The sequence below is a fragment of the Abrus precatorius genome, unplaced genomic scaffold, assembly GCF_003935025.1.
Source record: "Abrus precatorius isolate BTA unplaced genomic scaffold, Abrus_2018 Scaffold2, whole genome shotgun sequence".
Taxonomy (NCBI): Eukaryota; Viridiplantae; Streptophyta; class Magnoliopsida; order Fabales; family Fabaceae; genus Abrus; species Abrus precatorius.
The window spans coordinates 34,054,416-34,077,173 of NW_020874362.1; the positions used below are offsets into that span (position 1 = coordinate 34,054,416).

Consider the following 22,758-nt stretch of genomic DNA (forward strand, 5'->3'; position numbering starts at 1 on the left):
ACATCTAATCATTTATCAATCAACAAATCTCAATCCTTTAACCTCAATGAATCTTTAGTTTTATTTGCTAAATTGCCTTTTTTTTCAATTTAATTATTTGTGAAATGATTAAAATAATAAAAATATAAAATATTAAAAAAAAATCAAAACAAAGACCCCCAACCCCAAGATTGTATAGTCATCGTCTTCTCATGAACTACGCCAATACGAAGAACAATGATTGAAAAAGAGTTTACCAATGCTCTCATCGTTTATATTATAGATTCAGTGCTCCTTCATCTATATGAAACGAGTTCCATATAAAAAATTCAACGTGTAGTTAATGTATGTCTAAGAAACATTTGACCTTAGGCAATCGGAATAGTAGAAGACCAACTACTTAATTTACGTAGTGAAAATACAGAGTTATGATTTATTTTGTCATTTTATGCTGTATAAATTGTTATAGAACGTTGTTTTTTTTATAGAAATTAATATAATTTGTCAATTGAAAATTGATTACCATTAATTAATGCATTTGTCTTTAACTCCAATGATCATTTTTCTCATGCACGTTCAAGTCAAGTATATAACAAAGAAGTGCAGCATCAACTTGATTCAATTTGTATTTCCTGTCATTATATGTAATGAAAGAGCACAAGGTTTTATATTAAAGGTGGAATTTTTGTTGTCTCATTCCTACAACAAAATTGTGGTAGGGATTTACATCCTAATTTAGTAATTTTTCTCTAAAATTTCTTCATCTATCAACTCTAAATAATTAATGAACAAAAATAAATATCTATTAAACCTTAAAATATAAAATTACTCATGATACACAGAATAACGACTTCGTATGCCTCCTCAAATTGCAAGGAACATAGATTTTACCTTGATTGAATCATTAGTTTAAAAAAATATAAAAATAATGAAATAAATTTAACTTTTTTCATTAATTTTTAGCTTTCTTATAAAATAAAATAAAGAAAATTTTTAAAAATATATATTATTCTCAAAGTTCACGTAAAAAAAATCTCATTTTGTTAATTTTTTTTTCTATATAAATCGCCATGTATTTGAAGCATTTATGACAAAACTCTCTTTGTCTTTTCAAAACTTATAACTAACATTCTTTAAAATTGATCTCTCAATCTAGTAAAAAGTCAACCAAACTTTTTTGGAAACATTTATTTTTTTTCTTGTTTTATGTGTGGATACTTCTAAAGACAAAAGTAGCAAAAGAATTTCTCTCTTATTAAACAATTAGTATTAGAGTGAAGTTCAAACCTAAGAATAAGAAGAAACAATTAATAAGGCAACATTATTTTTTGCTTTGAATTTTTGTTTCTTTTATTTTATATTTAAGATATCATGACTGCATCACATATGAAGGTTCCTTTATTTGATGGAAGGATGAGTTAAACCTTATGCCAATATACATTTAAGACTAACCAATCCAATAGAGTTTTCATTGTGCATTGGAAGAAAATAATTTAAGTATGATGAAGACTTAGAATATAGAATACAATCTAAAAGAAAGTAGTGAGCATAATTCGATTAACACATAATCACAAATTTAAGTGAATATGTTAAAAGAAAAATCACCAAATAAATTGATAGACTAATTAAAAGGTAATTTAAATTAAAAACGTTAGTCAATCAATTGATAAGGAAAACAGACTTATAGTCACTAAAGATGAAAAATGGAAGTAATTAATAGAACATAGGCTATACCAAACTATAGAAAATGAAGAGCAATAATTACTTTTGTTAGTTGTATTATCCATTTTCAATAAACCACTAGTGCTATCAATAATATAGCTAGGAGGAATACAATAAAACTAGATGAGGTTATCAAATTGTTGAATGAGAGTTCATGGATGATAAGCACTGATGAATCTTTCAAAGATTTTTTAATACTAGAAAAAATAGGTGTTGAGTGAGGGGAAAAAAAAGATAGGTGATTAATTTGGTTGAAGATTTTTTACATGAGATATAAATAATCAAGTGTTTTTATTGTAGAGTTAGGTTACTTGCAAATTAAATGCTCAAAATTAAGGAAGGATTGTAAAGCTTGAAAGAGAAGATGGGCACATCCAACAATACTTCCTTTGCATATATGATTAATCATGAGAATGATATTTTATTTTGTATGAATGATATTTAAAAAAATCTTGTTAATTGATAAATTCTGCAACAAAAGAGAATATCGAAAGAACAAAAAAAAATTAAGATTAAGAGAAAAGACTTTAAATAGAGTAAAAAAATGTGAAACCTTAAGACGGAAGGAACAAAGGTTAGGTTAAAGTAGTTATTATTCATTGAAGTTTTAGATTATAAAGTTAACAAAAAAAGGCAAAATTACACTTTTCATCTTCTAATCTTAGGGTGAAATTTACTTTTGTCCTCTAACTTTTTTTATTCATTTTTGTCCTCAAAATATTATTTTTTTCTCATGTTAGTTCTCTCTGTTAGTTCTGTTACATAACCTAATAGAAACATCCTACATGGCATTGAGATGGTATTAACGATATTTATTTAATCTAATTTGCATTTTTAATTTAAAAAATAATTAAAAATAATGAAGTAACACTGAGTTGTAACTTCTCTTCTCCTTTCTTCTCTGGCAGTCCCTTTATCTTTCTGGTAGTCCCTTCCCTTTCCACAATCTCTCTCTCTCTTCCCTGCAACTTCCCCTCTTCCTCCCTGCAGCCTTTCTCCCTTCTCCTTCCTTCTCTCCCTATTTCATTACCCTTTTTCCCTCAACTCAGGAGCTCTATCTTCCTCACAACCTTGTCTTCTCCTTCCCGCAGTCCCCCCTCCCTTTCTTCCTCCACAACTCTCCCACCCTTTTTTCCAACCCATCAACATTGTCTCCTCTTTCCACAATCTCCCTCCCCTTCCTCCTCCGCAGTTTCCTCCACCCCTTCCCATAACCTACCAACATTGTCTCCTCCTTCCCGCAGCTCCCTTCTCCTCCTCTTCCTTACTGCCAATACTGTTTACAGCGAGAAAACATACTCATCTTACATTTGTAGCCTTGTCTCCCTCCTTTCCCCCAACTAAATAGAAAATTACCTCTAAAATTTTATTCCAAACATCCATTGAATCACTTGGCTTACAGAATAAATTAGCAAAGTATCAACCCATGCACAATTATTAATTATAAATTTGATTTAAAAAATACTTCTATTGTGCTCCCTCTCTCTATGAGTCTAAAGTTGCAACTTTTTACTTTATTGCTAATTAGATTATTTCATATTTGCATCAAACTCTAAATTTTATTACTTTTTATGTATAATTCTTTAATTTTTTTTGTGAAATATGAATCTTCAGTTATTTTGTTATTTTATTTGTATTGTTGATAATGCTTCACTTGCGAGAAGAAAAAATGGAGGTTGCGGGAGGGGAAAAGGTTGGTGGGTCAGAGGGAAGGGATGACAAAGCTGTGAAAAAGGAGAGAAATAGCTACAAAGAGAAATGGAAGTTACAAGAAGGAGAAATAAGGTTGGTAGATTGGAGAGAAAATGTGTCAAAACTATAAGAAAGGAGTGGAAAAGCTGTGAGAAGGAAAAAAAATGAGTTGTAAGAAAGGAAGGTAGAGCTGGTGGGTTAGAGATTTGGGAGGAAAGAGGTTGGGCAGCCGTGGGAAGATGAAAGAGGAGAAAGGGTTGCATTTTTTAATTATTTTTAAATAAAAAAGTTCATATATGATTAAACAAACGGCGTTAAGATACTTCAGCACTACGTAAGACATTTTCTGTTAGGTTATGTAACAGAGCCAACATAAATGACTAATGTGAGAAAAAAAAATACTTTGAGGATGAAAATAAAAAAAGAAAAGTTAGAGGATCAAAGTAAATTTCACCCTAAAATTAAAGGACAAAAAGTGTAATTTTACCTAAAAAAAGATATAAATAAGAGCATTTAATGAGATTTTTTACGATAATCATTTTAATCTTTTAGATATATTAGAAATTTAGTTAATTGTGTATTAAATAAGGGCTTACAATTTTGTTCTTGCAAAAACTTTGTAAAAAAAAATTTAATTTTATTTGATGAAAATTCTAAGTAGTGAAATAATTTAACATGAGTTCATGGATATAAATAATATATGTTAAACTAGTTAAGTTTGTAAATTCTTCTTTTGTTTTTTCTTTTTGCACGGACACTTTCATGAACAAAAGTAAGAAAGAATGTCTCTCTTCACCATTTGTTCCATCAATACCTTTAAATTCATATCAAATCCTATTTAATTTTATAAATCTTGTTGTTGGAGTGCTTCAAATTTGACAATGCTATATTCTGAATTTCTGAGTTAAAATATTATTATTAGAATAATAATTCTCTATTTGAATTCAAAATAAATCATATTTATTTTGTATAAACACTTTGCAAACAATATTTTATTTTAAATCATTATAAATATTATTTAAATAGTAATTAAACAATATATAAATAAATGTTAAAATACTAGTTAACATATTTTTTTAAAAATTGAGAATAACTATTTTCCAAAACTTAAAATTCTATCACTGTGTAATCACTGAGTGAACATAACTTGAAAAAACATTAACTGAATCTTATTAAAAAATTAAGACTATTCAAAAAATAATATTAATTTACTTTTGTAATTTTTTTAATAATTTTTCTTTTATCATATCTTTGAAGAAGTACAATCAAAACTTGTTTTATATTAAATGGATGAAATGAGATTTGTCAACCTTTTTTATTTTGTTTTTTGTTTTTAGCCTTTTGGAGCTATTATTGTTAGATAGAGCCGGCAGTTTGTCCGTTTGACAGTTGTTAGATAAGCATAAGTTATTAGAGGTTAATTAATGAATAAAATATATTCACTATATTTTTAAATGCAAACATTAATTTTGCATTTACTTTGAAACTTGAATTTTGCATAAATTAAATGTAAACATGCTTCATCCAACATTAATACATTGAAACTTGAATTTTGTGTCATCCAATTGGCTTATGAATTTGACAATTTTAGAATTGTTTATTAGAATGAATGTGACAATCATATTAATAGTTGTTTCACAAATGAGTCGTTTTTTTTTCCCTTTGAATGACCAATTCACGTTACTTACGTAAATGAAGCTTTCTCTTTCAAAAACTAGAACATAAAAAATATTGCTTATCATTTGAATGACCAAAACGTCGTTACTTTTCAACATTTTACTTTTAAATATCTGTCAGTGTTTGCTTTCTAAAATTATGTATAATTATTACAATAATATAATATAATTTGATGATTAAATTTATAAAGTATTAAATAAAATAAATATTAAAAAATTATTTCTAAAACCAATGAATCGTCTTCTAAAAATATTTGCTTCATTAAAGGTATAAAACGATGTTTATTATTATTTTTTAAATAAGGATATTGATTTTTTAAAACCAGCACGTAACAAACCCTTTAATACAGTTGTTGAATGAAAATGCTTTACATTAGACTATTCAACTTACTTCGATTATATAAATCATACTTTTATTTTTAAACAACCATTGCTTAAATTATTACCAAAAATAATGGGTATTTAAAGCTGCAGTTGATAATTTTATTATTTATTTTATCTTTTCTTAATTTGAGCTTAAGAATTAAACATGCACATTATAAATATGTAAATTTTCTTGTACGAAAATTATATTTTAGTGTTTATTGTAATAAAATAAAGACATAGTTGGAATATCTTAATAGTAAAATAGTTTATTACATAGTAAATTAATTATGAATTATTATATTATTAAAAATTATTTTTTTCTTTTGTAATTACTCTAAAAATAATGTTTTAAATATTATTTAATTTATTGATGGTTTAAAAGTTTTCATATTAATAATGTATCAAAATTAAACTTAAAATAATTTAAAAAATTAGGATTCAAGAAACAAAAACGTGTCATTTAGCAAAGAAAAATATTAATTGTTAGGATGTACACAAATTTTGAAAAATTTAAATACATCAATTACATAACTTAATATAAATTAAAATTTTAAATATATTTTTAATTATTAAAATTTATTAAAATTTATTTTAATTTCTTTTGATAAAATTAGCTACAAACTACAAAATTTTATCTTTTAGCTGTGAAGTTAGCTAATTATATTTAGATAACTTATGAAATTAAAATTATTTAAAAGATTAGTTGTATAACTTCTTATTTATGTTAAATAATTTCAAATGTTCTTTAAAAAGTTAATCAAAATGCTGATTAGTTGGCTAAAATAAGACTTAAATTTAGGTTATTTTACTATATTTTTTGAGAAGGCCCTCCTTTTTCGTCTAAGATGGATACTTAAGTTTTTCTGTTTATACTTTTAACCTTGTTCAATAGCAAAAAATAAAATAAAAAACAACTTTAAATGATATTTAATATTATATTAATATGATATTAAATTAAATAACACTTATTTTATTTTTTTAACTTAATTATGTTTTTATCTTCGTAGAAATGAATAAATTGATTATCTATCAACTAAATTTTATAAGATAATGAATTAATAACACAAGTCTAGTTATCATTGTCACATAATTATTATTTTTAATATTTCATTATTTTAAAATTAATATTTATAAAAAAAATTCTAATAAATATTTAATTTATTTTAAAAAAATTCTTATTGTGACTTTCTTTCATCTCTCACCATGTTTATTAATACCTTCTTCACTCTCTCTTTCTACCTCAAATCCATCAAGATCATCATTTTTTAGTAAAAATATTTGTTTCGCCAGATATCAAACTTGGAGCAATCAATTCTATTAAAACGATTTTTTTTTAACATTGAAAATCCAAGTTGATTTTGTTAAAACAATATAAATTATGGATACTCTCAATTATAAGAACCCTACAAAGTACTTCATGTTTTCGCCTAAATACTAGGCTTTTATGATGTTGGATGATTTTACTCTTCAATAGAATTTTGGAGAAAGAGAGGAAATGGGATTTTTTTAAAAAAAATTAAATATTTTTTTAAAACTTTTTTTACAAATATTATTTTTTAAATAATAAATTCAGTTCATCCCTGACATTATTTACTTGATTGTCAAAACTAATTTTTATCATTTTGAAAAATATCAAAAGCTAAATCATAACAACTTTTTTAGGAATTAATTCCAAAATGTATTACTTTTATAAGAATAAAAAATATAATTAAATATTACTTTTTACTACTAATTAATTAATTAATTATATGGAAGTTTAAAATTTATTCTTCACATACGTTTTGAGCATAAAATATTTTAAGTTATAAATAATGTTTAATATAAAATATATTTAAATAGAAGAGATAAGAGAACTAACTTTTTTATGTCATTTATTTAATATATTTATTTAACTATTTTATATATTTTTATTTAAACATGTATAAGTTATAAAATATCATACTTACATTATATTTTTACTAAATATTAAATAAAAAATGGGATAAAATTTTAATTTAAGCATTTAAAAAAATTAATTATAAATATTAAAATTTTAATTGATTAAAATATAAGACGAAAACCAAAAAAAAAAAATAGAACTAAAAATACATTTAAATCTAAATTAATTTTGTGTTTAGTTTTTTCACATCAATAATAATTTTCAAGTCATTTATTTTATATTTATATTTAAATATTTTATATATTTTGTTTACTTATATATAAGTTATAAAATATCATACTTACATTATATTTTATTAAATATTAAATAAGAAATTGGAATAAAAATTTAATTATAAATAATTAAAACTAACGAAATTAAAATTACATGTTAAAATATAGAAATAAAAAATTGCAGTTAAGGCTAAAAATAATGAATTCCTTGGGATAATGGTAAAGCATCGCTTGTTTATATATTTCAAACTCAGTCCAGCAGCTTAGCTCATGCTTCCTTTCTGTCTGATTTTATTATTGGGTTCAGGTCAATACAAGCTCACAGCTCAGGTTATTTTCCAATTATATTTTAATTTTTATTTAATAAAAATTTTATGTTTAATATTATCATAAATTATACAGATAAGCCTTTAATTTTATTTAAAAATAAATAAAATATATATAGTATAATCATTGACCCATAAAACATGACCCTTTCTTCAAGGACTTTGATTCGAATTGATATTCACGACTTTTAGTAAATTAAAAATATAGGACATAGTATTTGTTATTAAAATATAAAAATATTTAATACTGTTTTTATAAGTCATTAAGATAATTAAATAAAAAATATTAAGTATTCCTTACCTACTATTATTAAATCATTACTTAGATAAACGTTAAAGTTGTACTTTTGACATTGTTATCATTTATTAAAAGCTTAGTTATTGAATTGTGTGTGACATTGCACTCTTATTTTTTAAAGATAATTAGGTTCTTCAACTTTTAAAATTGTATAAATTTGATTACTTCAAATTTTTATAAATTAAATTGACCAAAAGTTTAAAGTACGACAAAAATAAAGAAATATAATAAATCAAACTTAAATTAAATCAAGTTTATATATATATAAATATATATATATATATATATATATATATATATTAAAAGTTTTCTATTCAACTTCTTCTAAGATATTAGATGCATAATTTTAACTAATAAAATAAATTTAGTTGTTTTACTTTTTATTTTTTTCTTATAAATAATTCTATATACTTATTCAAATTATATTTAAATTGTCTACTATTTAAAATTACTTCACCGAAATATCAAATTATTTTAAAATTTTCAAATTTTTTTACTTTCAAAATTATAAAATTATATTATATTCCAATTCTATAACAAATCATCTACAAATTTGAATAAAAAACAAAAAAATCAATGGATTTTAGAGAAAGAAGTTGACAGGAGATTAAATTTGTATAACTTTAAAAATAAATAATATAATTTGCTAATAAATTAAAAAAAAGAAAATCATACATAACTCAAACTAAAAGAACTAAAAATTTAATTAAATTTCTATTAAACTATCATTGAAAATAAAATGGCTGCAAATTGAAGTTGATAGATCAATATCATGATAGTTTAATGGTAAGAATAAATTATGGTTATTTTAATTAAGTAAAATTATTTTTTTCGTCATTTAACTTTATAATAAAATTTATTTTTGTCTTCTAACTTTTTTTTTTAATTATTCATTTTAGTCCTCTAACTTTTAAAAAAGTTTCAAACATGTTTTTTCCGTTGAAGACCCTTACTCAGTTAGAAAGTTTTATCATTTTTTGCCACATATACTGTGTGTTACTGTTCATCGTCTTCTTCTTCAAATTTTTGATTTGTTGTTTTTTGCATGTACTTTAACCATCTTGACAATGCAGCATAAGATTCTTCTCAATCACTAAATACAGTAATTATTGCTTTTTATTTTGCTTTCCATGTCTTCTTGTATGAAATTGGATATCCAAATTAACCACCAATTCTTTCTTGAATTAATGAAATAGGCACCAATAGTTCTTGTTTCACCATACCTACATCTCATATAATAAGGGAGTATTTCAATTAGTAGGGAAGTATTATATGTAATACGATGAAATTTAATATATTTTTGCCTATTTCAAAATAATAACATTTAATATAAGATTTGACATACCAAGAATGCATGAGCAAATAAATTGGAATCCAACTTTTGGTAGTCTTGAGAAATTGAAGCATGTACGCACGTATGGGCACCCCCAGTTCGTAATTTTTCACTTGTCTGCATTTTTTGGCAACGATGCTCTTACTTTCCAGGGGCATCCACTATTGTGATTGACATACTTCATAACAAATGTTGTTGCTTTTGACTCCACTACAAAAAAAGTTTGATGTTTCCTCATGGCATAATATTTCATAGCCATTCTTACATTTTCTTTAGTGTTAAATAGTTGTCTAACATATAATGCATCTCATTTTTTCCATAATTGCACATCATTCAATTCAAGAAAATCTAATTATTGATCGGGGTATTCCCAACTAATACGAGTGTAATGTGAGGTTATATTCCAGAAAGGCAATATAATTTCTATATTACAATAATTCATTCATGAAATTTACATCTGTAACACCCCGAATTTTGTAATATTGATTATTGTTATTTATATAAATCTGAATGTGTATATGTGAGTATAAATGTAAATGGATGTTGTGAATTTGCATTGAATACATAATGATAGTGTTCTTCTGTGTAATGAGTATGAAAATGTGTATATATATGTATGTTGTGGATGTATGTGTGTGTATACATACATACATACATATATATATATATATATATATATATATATATATATATATGCATGACTGGGTAGGGTTGAAAATGGGCTAAGTGCAGGGTATAATTCTTGGTTGTCCTCGCTGCAGCGAGAGGGCCCTAGGAGGAAGGAACAAAACTGTCGCCTTCTCGCTGTAGCGACAGTTTAGAATGCATTTTTTGGTACAGTCTCGCTATAGAGAGATTCTGCAGAAAACATGGTGCAGTTTCGTCTGAAATTTTTGCTATAACGACAGAGGGCATCGTTGCAACGAGAATTTCTCACTGTAGCGAGAGTGTCGGGATTTGAGGGGTTTTTAAAGAAGGTTTAGGGTTTGAGAAGTTATTTCTCAAAATCCCTTCAAATCCCTCGACTCAGAACCCTTTTCTACTAATTACATTGCCTCCAAAGTCGTTCGGGAGTTTGATTGAAGGTTAAATCCGTGTGGAGAACATTTGGAGGTGAGTTTTAATGATTAGGGTTTCCATTTTCATTCCCTTTTCTCTGTTTTTGCGGTTTCCCTAAGTTCTCATGAAGTTTCTCCATTTGTTTAGGACGAAATCCGTGAGAGAGAGTACTTCTTAGTGGATTTAGCGTATGGGACTCTGATCCGAGATAAGGGGACTCTACCCTACTCTTTTTATGTGTAATTGATTAAATATGGAGTTGTGACTGAGTTAAAAGGTAGAAAACATGCAGAGAATGAAAGTTGATTGAGAAATGAAATGTGGATCATGTGCATTGATATGTGAAAATTGTGTGTGTTACTCGAAATGGGTGAATGTGAATTGTATGCTAGATGTTGCATGATAGAATGAATATTGGCCATGTGTCGTGTAATGTGAAATGAACGTGGGCCTAGTGCCATGTATTTGAATGCAAATATGGGCTGTGGGCTGTGGGCTGTGTGCCGTGTGAAAGCATGAATATTGCATGTGTGAATGAAATGTATGTAAATAGGGCGTGTAGGGCCGTTATAATGTGCTGTGAATGGTTCAGCGATACACTGGGGGTGTGGAATATGAGGACGGTAGAAATACATTGGGGAGGAGAGAGTGGTGGTGACACCGACTGCGGAATGGGTACACCACGAGCCACACATTCTCTTCCTGACTAGACCTCTGACCATTATTTTTGCTGAGCGACCCGTGACTGCCCACATAATATCCGTGAGGCAGGGGTAATTGGCTACCATTCATAGTGAAAATATGTGATCACAGTGCCAAAGTAAGTGTAGTTGGTGTGCGTATGCACGAGTTTGTGTATTGCACTTATTGATGTGAAATGTTGCCGATGCCGTGAGTGCGTCGGTGTTAAATTGACATGAGCTGTGTGATAATGATGTCTGTGATTGTAATTGTTTAATGTATTAGAAATGTGTTGGAGGTGAGATTCTATGTTGACTGTGTGTTTTTGGATAGTGTAAAGTACTCACCCTTACATTCATTTTTCAGAAAATCAAGACGATCAACACTGGACTCAGTAAAAGGGTGGATGGAACTGCTATAGGACTTAAGATTTTATTTTGAAAACTGTTGTATTTGAACAAGTCCTGTAACAACTGTTTGATGTAATTTGTAACCCCCTTTCTTTATTTGAAATGTTTGATGAACTTTGATTGGAAAATGGAAATTTATTATTTTAAAATTTTGTGAAATTTCTTATTTATTGAAATTAAATTTAAGGTGTTACAACACCCTCATTAATGATTTATATATTACAACAGATATAAGTTATGAAAATATATTTTTTAAATAACGATATAAAATCATACCTCCATGTTGTTGTTGTGTTGAGGTAACTCTTGCAATACCATTGATATTGATCATGGAATCAAAATCATCATCTAAATCAGTATCAGAAAAACTATTTAATAAAATATCTTCTTTATCTTCATATTCATCATCGTCATCTGTAAATCTTATATTATAAGCTTATATTATTAATAGTATTTGTAACATCAATTTTAAAAATTTAAAATTATTAAAATCATATTACCTTCTCTTGTTGCATAATTATCGTCATTACTTACATGAACATGTGAGAGTGATAAATTTATTTCTAACGGATGTGTCACAAGAGAAAATGTTTGACCGACCGTAACATCCACATATATCTCAACTACATTCCTATGATGTAATTGTTGAGACACACTTATCATTCCATTTATATCTTCATCATCACATACATCCAAAGTTGTATGGTTTGTCTCAACTAAAATTCGTGAAATTAATCTAAAAATTACGTGACTACTAGACAATTTCAATTTTGTATGAATCTTCCTTTTAAACATCTAAGAGTAATCTCACGTTTTATCTTAATCATCTTTTTCTTCCCTTCAAAAACTATACCCTCATTTTTTTTCATATATTCTACCCTTTAAATATAATATAACAACAATTTCATTTATGCTGCATTCAACATAATTAGTCATCATAGTAATTAATTTATCATATAATGAATTTGTATTTAAAAAATAATTTGTAATTACAAATATTTAAATAATTAATTTTTAACATTATATTTTATATTTATTAATTTTAAACATACAAAAAATTAACATCATAATAATTAATTTATAATATAACGAATTTATATTTAAAAATTTTACAATTACACATGTTTAACTAATTAATTTTTAGCATTATATTTTATATTTATTATTTTCAAACATAACAAAAAAATTTATTTACAACATTAACACTTAAAATATTATCAATTTTCTAAATAAAAATATTATTTAAAATAAAAAAATTCTTAATACCTAATGAAAACAATATATATATATTCGTAATGCTTAAACTTAACCTGAATGGAAAATTTCTCTTCAAGTTCCACAGTTGCTATTTCTCTTCCAGCTGAACAATTGTTGTAATAAATTTATGTATTTATAGACTTCTAATTTTGGACAAAAGAATGTATCAAAAATTTTATCCAACGATAACACAAAAATCAGCCTTGGTTGGACGACATTAGAGTCGTCCCTGACATGGACGCTACAAAAATCGTCCCAAATATAGATGATAATAGTTTCTGGTACAACACATGTCAACATCTCGTTAGTGTCGGATTAATAGGACGACACTCTTATAGCTTGCCACGTCATCATCTGTGTCGTCCCTTTTCTGAACGACTTTAGTGCCACATGGACTGCTCACTCTATACAGGAAATTTGTTTTACAAAAACTCTATATCGATAATTTTTTAAAAAAATTACCCCAGTCAGGCAAACAAGCCATGCATTGATGTTGTTTATGGCAAAAAGTTGATTTTAAAGAGAATCTGAGAGCCAATGTGAAAATATAGAAATTGATTTTAAATTCATTATATTGGAGGGTGGGTGCTTGGTGTTGTTGATGACAAGAAGATAAAATTTTGAGAATAAGAAGATGAAAGAGAGAAAGAAGAGGAAGAAGTGTCAGAAATAACATTAAAGATCTGAGAATAGAAAGAAGATCAACAATGCTGCATAATACATGTGTCACAAAATGACAAGTTTTTTTGACAGAGTTAGAATTTTTAACATAGAAAGATTTATTGGAAACTTTTGTAAAGGTTAAAGGATTAAAATAAACTAAAAAAAGTTAGAGAATAAAATAAATTTTACCTTAAAATTAAGAAAAAAAAGTAAATTTGTCTTTTAATTATTTAACAAATTAATTCACAATTTCATATTCTAAAAGATCTTTAAGGTTTTTAATAATGATATAAAACATTTAAATGATATGAAAACCTTATTTATATCATTGTATTCGCTTTCAAAGCAATCCTTCTAGATTTTGCTTACCATGACTTTTCCACCACATGGCACGTCCATGGAATAATAATATATTGACCACCATTGAATTTGCGATGGAAAATGGAATCATGTGAACATAGACATTATTATTATTTTTCCATTAATTTAAAATTCCGAATATCCTTGAGAACTTGACAATGAAATGTTTAAATAAAAATTTGAGAATAACATGATATCCACATATGTTTGAATTTTATCATTCTCAAAAAATACTATCATTTTATTATACACGTTAAATAACTAATCATATTAATCAACATAAATCTAAACATGAACTTCAATATATGAAAAACCATACAAATATCAAATATAATATTTTCAAACTGACTTTAAAACTTAAAGGTTTTTTTTGTCTGTACAGTGAATGAAACTGCACGATATAATTTTCTAAAAAGAAACGATTTAAAAGTGTCATTAAATGCTTAAGGCAATCGTTGGCAAAATTTCATAGAAGTCTTCAAGTATCATAGTTTATATTGTATGTTTTATTATTATATTTAGTAAAACAAAATCAAATAATAATAAAAATTATGATTATGTTATGAGTAATTAAATAAATTTAAAGATAATTATACTTAAATAATAAATATTTATAATTTTCTCTAAGTCTATAAAGAGATAATATTTATTTAAACTATTAATTTCAGTCAAGTTTAGAATAAACAATTAATGATAATAATTTTTTTAAAAAAATATTTATTATAATTTTATAATTTTAATATAATAAATATATAATTTTTTATAAAAAAATATATTTATGAATGCTTAACTCACGGGTTGGAGTTAATAAAACTATAAAAACAATGTATTACTTTTGCTTCTATATATAATAGACTATTTCCCCCCCTTTTTTTTTTATCAAAACAAACTTATTTAAAGACTTTGGTCGATCAACTTCAACTCTTAACATTCATGTCACTTAGATTTCTTGGCTCCTTGAATATTAGTATCTCTAATAATACTCATAAAATATTGAATTTTGTATGGTGTATAAGATTTTAATATAATTTAGAATAAAAGTAGTAGAAATATTATTTATTACTATGATTGTTTGGAACTAATCAACCTTTGAATAAAATAAAGACTCATGAGTCTTTTATCACCACTTTCTTATTAATTCTAGAGATTTGTAAGATTTTATAAACAAAAATTAGACATAATCCTTAGCTCATTTTCATGAAGAAGCTAATTTTCGTGCTATAATTCTGCAGTGTTACATTACCGAACAAATAACTTATTCTCTTGTTGTTTTGCTTATTAAAAAAAAAATTAACATAAGAAAGTGTTTTATGTGCCTATTTAAAAATCATCAAGAAATTCAATTAAAATTAAAGATTTTCACTACGTGAACTTTTTTCATATACTGTCCATTTAAACACAATTTAATTTTAAATAATTATTATTGAATAATATATTTAAGACAAAAAGTAATAAAGACAAAATGCATATATTATATTTATTAGTGAATTTTAAAATAAGAATGAAGTAATTAATAAATAATACCAATGCTATATTTTAAAACCTTTTTAATATAAGAAATGTTGGAGACGAATGTGTATAAAATAACATGGCTGGATTGTACTTAATTCTTAATTTTTTTAAATATATTTATTAACCAATAAACAGCCACCATCTTGAATTCGTGTGTTTTTGAATCGACAATTTCTATGAAATATGTGCACTTTATTAAAAATTAGTTTAGTAAATTGTGAAATACATTTATAATTTATTTTATAATAAATATTATACATTTTAATAATTAGAAAATAAAATTTAAATATTTAATAATAATTTTCTTAAAAATAATGTTAACATAACTCTATAATTACAGATAGATATTTTTAAAAATAATTTATTTTAAAATAATTTATTTTACAATTTTAAAATAACACTTTTTTTTATTGTATAGTATTATTTTTGTAATTGCATATTAATAATTAATATATATTAATAATCATAAATTTCAGAAATAAGAGTTTAAAATATAAACTCTAAATTTAAAAAATAAAAAAATAAAGATAATTTTTATAAATACAAAAATATGTATTTACAAAAAATATTAAAATAATAAAAAATAAAAAAAATTCAGTAAGAAGTTTAATTTTTAAAATTTAGAATAAAATTAGTAAAAAATATATTTAATTAACTGATTATTTAAACACTTATATATTAAATTCTTTTAACATGACTTGAAAGTTTAAAACGACGACTTAAAAAAAAAACTATATTAAGAATCAGTAAAAAGTTTAAGAAGAATCTTATAAAAAAAGAAAGCGAGAATATTTAGAAAGAGGTGGGAAAAGAAACATTGAATCCAAATTCCAATTTCCAAAGGAGGCGTGGAATTGGATTGCGTTAATGCGTTACAGTGAATATCATGTAAGAAGTAATGAGTAATTTGATTGATCCGTTGGTTTGAGACAGGCTTTAGCAGCTTCGTAGGTCTAACCGAAATAAGAAACTGTCATTTTCTGGCACAGTTGGACCAAGTGAGAAACCAAGACACACAACAACAACACGAACAAGTCCTTACTAGCCGCAACACCAATCCCAACAACACCAAGAAACACAAAACCACTCCTTTTAAATATCTTTCTCTTCTCTCTCAAACTTTTCTTTTCCAATTCTCTCTTCAATTTTCAACTCCTCTTGGTATTTAACTGCCAAACTCTGTTTAGACTTGTGCATTTTCTTTTGGGTGGCACAGGTGATGCTTTTTCTTCTTTTTTCTTTCTTTTTTAATTCGCTTCTGTTCTCTTGGTTTTTGTTTCCTAAAAGGGGTTCCTCTCCTTTTTTGACTTGTCAAAGGGTTAATTTTCGTGGGTTATGGGCTGAATTCTCATATCGGATTTGGATTATGAGCTGAATCTGCAAATGGGTTTTCTCTATGTGGCTTTTTTTTTTTTTTTTAATTGTTGTTTCAGTGAAAAATTTCAATTTTGTTCGTGAATTGTGATGAAATTGGAAAATTTTGATACCTAGGATCATCGTTCGGTTTAATTCGATGGTTGTTTTCTGTCCTAGATTTTATGAAGGATCTAAGGTTGGATCACTGATCGAGCAGAAGAGAATTATATGAAAGAAACGGTTAACGAGGAGTAGTTGACTTTTATTGAAATTTCTGTTCTTGAGTCCTTATAATTGGGTTCTGTTTATCTAGAATTATAATATTCTGTCTCAGAAATTTGCCATGTTACAGAAATCCAAGTCAAGTTGAACAAGGCTTGACTTGAACCATTTCAGTTGAACATGTTATTTATTGTTGCTTGCCAACGTGTGTTTGAGTTGCATGGCTTTATCTGTTGTGTTTGCAATTAAAACGTACAAATGGCACTTCACTTATGTTGGAAAATGGAATTTAATGCAGACTGCAGTATAGCAGTCACATCCAAGGATCATTATGAGTTGTGGCTGCTTTGGAGCCTCAACTCTGACGAAGAAAAGGAGTCCTTCTCGTGCTCCTAATGAGATTGATGGTGAGGGCCTGTTGATTACCTATTTTAGTATTTTGTAGCCTTCAATAATTATGGACCATTATATTGTTTCCTTTCCCTTATATCAGCTTACCTATGAACCTGCTCTTTCTAAGTAATTTACCTGAGACAATACCCTAATACTTGCAATTTAATCACAGATGAAGAGAAGGAGAGTATCTTTGTCCGTTATGCTGTTCTCTTTTTTCTGAGTGATATATTTATGGAGTATTCTCAATTGAGCTGTCTTGCATTTTGATCAATATTGTAGGAAGGTCTGAGAAGAGTAATAGAAAGTCTCCATTAAGTTGTAGAATTTGTCAGTGAAAACTTATTCTTAGTATACAGACATGCTTTGGGGAATTTTACTAGTTAGGTTGTGTATGATAGGCGATACAACAATGATGTTCATAAGATTTCTAGTGTATAATTTGTTAGGGTCTTGATAAGCGCCTTTAGGGCAGTGGTTAAAGAATTCAAAATGGTGAGTTTTTATTGGAAGTTGCGTTGGAAATCACAGGAGAAGGTATATTTATTATGTTTTCTAATAAAAATTTTCTATTTTGATTCCTTGACGGGCACCAGTTAGCATTTCCCAATTAGTAATGCTTCTAGAAGATTATTTTATTTTATTTTTTTCATTTATCACTACTATATTGAAAGCCTGATACAAATTTTTTATGCCTCTATTCTCTTTTTCTCAGGCTATCCACTTGATAATGTTGTGCATTTCTCTGATAAAGACCTGAGACTGGCCACTGATAACTATCATCCAAGCAAAAAGATAGGACGAGGAGGCTTTGGAACTGTTTATCAGGTATTTGGGTTACAAACCCTTGTAACATTATGGAATTAACATGCTTGTTGATCAATTGAACTTATCAAAATGATTCCTCAGAGGTGCTTGTGCTACAAGAGGGTTATTTATAATTTCTTTTTCATATATTTCCTTCTTTAATGTTGAATTAAGATGCCATTCATGATGCAAGTGTCAATCTTAGTCTTAGACCAGTTAGGTATCTGTCTGTATTCGTATACTTAGCATCACATTTTTATCATTTAATGCTCTTATTGAGTGTTAAGCCACTATAACATAGGTATGTTGAAATTTGCCAGGGAACCTTAAAAAATAGAAGACAAGTAGCAGTGAAGACACTTTCAGCTGGGTCAAAGCAGGGAGTTCGTGAATTTTTAACTGAAATTAAAACTATATCAAATGTTAAGCATCCAAACCTTGTTGAATTGATCGGTTGCTGTGTTCAAGAACCTAATCGTATATTAGTATACGAATACTTGGAAAATAACAGCCTTGATCGTGCATTACTTGGTAAATTTGACAAATATTGGTGTTAGTTATGAAATCACAAATTAAGATCCATATGCAGATAATAGGAAGAAACGTATAACCTTTCTTATTTTTTTTCTCCATATTTTTTGTAGGCACAGGAGGTACACATACCAGATTAGATTGGAGAAGAAGATCTGATATTTGTATAGGTACTGCTAGAGGTCTTGCATTTCTTCATGAAGAACTTGTGCCACACATTGTACACAGGGACATTAAAGCTAGCAACATACTACTTGACAGACACTTTAATCCAAAAATAGGAGATTTTGGGTTGGCTAAATTATTTCCAGATGACATCACTCACATTAGCACAAGAATTGCTGGAACAACGTATGTTATATTTCAAATTGGTTTATGGTTTTTATTTTTCCATAGCTTTTGAAGATTTCTACTTAGTTTTTTTTTTTTTTTGATGGCTACTATCAAGTCCTCTGTAGATAATATTAATTAATATGATATTAGAGGGAGAAGAAACTCTTCATATTTGGTGATCCAGATCCTTTTTCCTTCATCAACTAGGTATGACAGTAGAACTAGCAATAAGCAATGCAATAACTGATAAACCTTTAGGGTCAATTAGAAGATCTAAAATAATGTTTTCTGAGTGTACTAGATGCAATATTTTGTAATAGAATGTTCATAATTCAGTTGCACATCCCTCCAAAGATACTCAAAGGGAACATGTTCCATAAAGCTAGACTGACATATTGACAATGATGCAAACTCATGGGCAATTTTTGTGGTTCTAGGGTACCTATTTTGTATTCTTGACATCAGTCATGCAACCAAAAGCAGGATATTATATATCAAAAAATGATTATGAAGAAAATGTATTTGTAGCTTTTATGAAAAGTAAAGTGCGTCACAATAATCACAAGCCATTGGTTTGAACTAAATATCACAAGATGATATTACTGGCAATAAGCTCTGGTGGCATATTCAATTTCCTCGGAGTTATGTTGGAACTCGGAAATGTAGATCAAAAACACTCCTGGACCTGCTAAGTGCTGACAGATAAAGCATTATGGTTCACTGCTTCCTTAACATATTGTGTTGAAAAAGATTTCTGTGGAATACCTCATATTTGACTGATTATCATATTGTTGTCTTAATGTTAGTAATATCTCTTGATCAACCAATTTTTAGGCATTTCCCTCTAAAGTTATATGCCGTAAAAGTGTTTCAAATTTTATTTTTATCTTTGGATTTGGCTCCTTTAAAGTGAGATGTGCAAAATAAGAAAGTGAAGATCTATCCACCATTGATTTAAAGTTAGTTATGTTCATAAAATATCCAAAATCTAATCAACGAGGAATAGGCCCTCACGTTAACATTTCCTTTAGAGGAGCTAAATCTGTTTATCTTTAATGTTTTTCAGTCTTCACAAAGTAGAACCAAGTAGTTAGTAGTTGCCCCGTTTTTCATATCTATAATTAGTGGGATTTTCAAATTTACTCATTTGTCTACATAGTGTTGTGCATCTTCAAAATTTTTCAATCCGTAGATGGATAGTTGAACTTAGAAATACTTTGCAGTGGTTACTTAGCACCAGAATATGCAATGGGAGGCCAGTTAACCATGAAGGCTGATGTATACAGTTTTGGGGTTCTTATACTTGAAATAATTAGTGGCAAAAGCAGTGCAAGGACAAATTGGGGAGGGTCCAACAAATTTCTCTTGGAATGGGTATTTACCTTTCAACTTCCCATATTTATGAATTGCATTACAACATCATATTCCATATTCTGTAACTTTCTAAGGTAATGTTATATAACCTACAAAATCTGAGCGTATTATCAATTGTTAAGATGCCTTGATATTCTTATTTGGGAACAAATTGAGAGGGTAGTGAAAAAGGAAGAAATGAAAGTGGGAAGATAGGATGTGACTTTCCATTTCTTGTTTGCATGTAATTAATTTGGGAGGAATAAATATGATTTCTCATTTGTTATGTAAAAAAATGAAACAAAAAGGAAAATCATTAATAATGAAGCTACAAATGGACCATGCATCTTTAGATGGACTTCATTGTGATAAAAATAACAAGAACAAAACAACCTTTTCCCACTAAGTGAGGCTGGTTATATGGAACACACGATGCTATTGCATTTTGTCAAAGACCAAGCCTACAGAAAGGTCATTCAATCCCTCTTCTTACTGGGACCTCTGTTTGCCTTCTTCACACGTGGCCAAACCATTTTTAGGCAAAATTTTATCATCTTTTCCTGAATAAATGCTACCCCTACTTTTTCTATAATACATTCTCACTTCATCTCATCTTATATGTTCACTCATCCACTACAATAATATTCTGCATTTGAAGTTTGAACTAATGAATTTCCTTTCCAAAATTATTCCTCCCACTTTCCGCATGTTCTTTTTCTTTCCATTCAGATTCTTTTCACTCAATTCAACATAGAATTCACTTCCACTTTTTCATCATTCCACATAAAGTGTGGCACAACACAAGAACCTTTAATGTTTTCCTTTGACCAAATATATGCAAGTTGTGTGTATGTTCTTCTCAATGAGACTTGAGCTGAACATAATGATATTCACTTCTGCTATAACAGGCTTGGCAACTGTATGAAGAGGGGAAACTGTTAGAGCTTGTGGATCCAGAGATGAGTGAATTTCCTGAGGAAGAGGTTGTTAGGTACATGAAAGTAGCTTTTTTCTGCACACAGGCAGCAGCAAGTAGAAGACCAATGATGTCTCAGGTTGTTGATATGCTTTCCAAGAACATCAGGATCAATGAAAAGCAACTAACAGCACCAGGGTTCTTCCAGGATTCGGGAGAATCCTCTCTAAAGAAGTCATCTTTTGAGTCCACAAGCTATCAATTCAGCTCTAACCCTGCCAGCATTACTCAGGTGACCCCTCGGTGAAGCCTGAATCAAACTCCTCATGTGTGAATTGCATTGTTAAAAATAGAAGGAAAGAAAAATGAAAGATAGATTATCTTCTTTTGTTTTCTTTTACATTTTTCTTTTGATATTATTTTTAAGAAGGTAATATAAGGTGTTTGGATAAGTTTTTAAAGGTGTTTTTATGGTTTTGCTTTTTTTTTTCTTTCTTTCTCTTTTTTAATAATAGCCTTTTCTATGTAACTAGTGAATTTCTCCACGAGTTTTCAAATTTAAATAAAATTTAAAGAAAATAATATATATTTTTATTGTTAATGACAATACGATTAAATTAAAAAAAATAAAACTTTTAAATTTAAGTAGAAAATGATAAAAATACATTATTAAATTTTAGATACATTATCTTTATTGATGTGAAGGTGTTGAAATTAAAAAAACATTGATATTAAGATTGAATTATTTTTTGGTACAATGATATAAGATTGATGAAGATTATAGTAAAATTAAAATTTAGTTTATCTAAAAATCATTTTTAATTGGATACAGTATATCAAGATTTTAAATTTAAATTAAATTAGAATCAAATTTAAGAGAAAATATATGAAATGAATGAAAAATTTACTAAAAAAAATAAATTATACACCTAATGCAATAGAAGTCATATAACAAGAATGAGAATAATTCTTAAAAATATGTTTTTTCTAATAATATAGACTAAAATTTATAATATAGGGCTGAATTACTATTGCTTGTTATAGAAGCATGTATTTAATGCGTCTTAATTTTAAAAATAATTGATTTTTTTTGTTTTAATACTATTAAAAAAATTAAAAATATTATTTAACATTAGTCTAAGGGTTGTGCTTAGAAATAATGTTTAATTAAGCACTCATAATATAAATTTAATGATACAATTTATTAAGATATGTTGAAAATAATTTATTTGAATAAGCTATATTTAGGTTGTATTTTGTAACACAAGTTTATAGCTTATTTATAAATTTATAATTTATTAATTTTTAAAAAATAAGATAGTAGAGCCATTTAATAACTACAAAATAAAATAAACTAATAAA

At 27.0% G+C, this 22,758-nt stretch overlaps 1 protein-coding gene across 3 annotated transcripts; it reads left to right on the forward strand.

Moving 5' to 3' along the window:
* Positions 1-16,386: 16,386 nt before the first annotated feature.
* On the forward strand, positions 16,387-21,993 carry LOC113858375 (cold-responsive protein kinase 1-like). 3 transcript variants are annotated; one of them, XM_027491002.1, is made up of 7 exons: positions 16,387-16,701; positions 17,362-17,470; positions 18,172-18,284; positions 18,584-18,794; positions 18,908-19,145; positions 20,351-20,501; positions 21,389-21,993. In XM_027491002.1, the coding sequence occupies exons 2-7, from the start codon at positions 17,395-17,397 to the stop codon at positions 21,701-21,703; spliced, it is 1,104 nt and encodes a 367-aa protein (XP_027346803.1). In that variant the 5' UTR covers positions 16,387-16,701; positions 17,362-17,394; the 3' UTR covers positions 21,704-21,993. The 3 variants fall into 3 exon arrangements, with proteins under 3 accessions (XP_027346803.1, XP_027346804.1, XP_027346802.1); XM_027491003.1 differs by having other exon boundaries at positions 16,387-16,646; XM_027491001.1 differs by having other exon boundaries at positions 16,388-16,696; positions 17,358-17,470.
* The last annotated feature ends 765 nt before the right edge of the window (positions 21,994-22,758 follow it).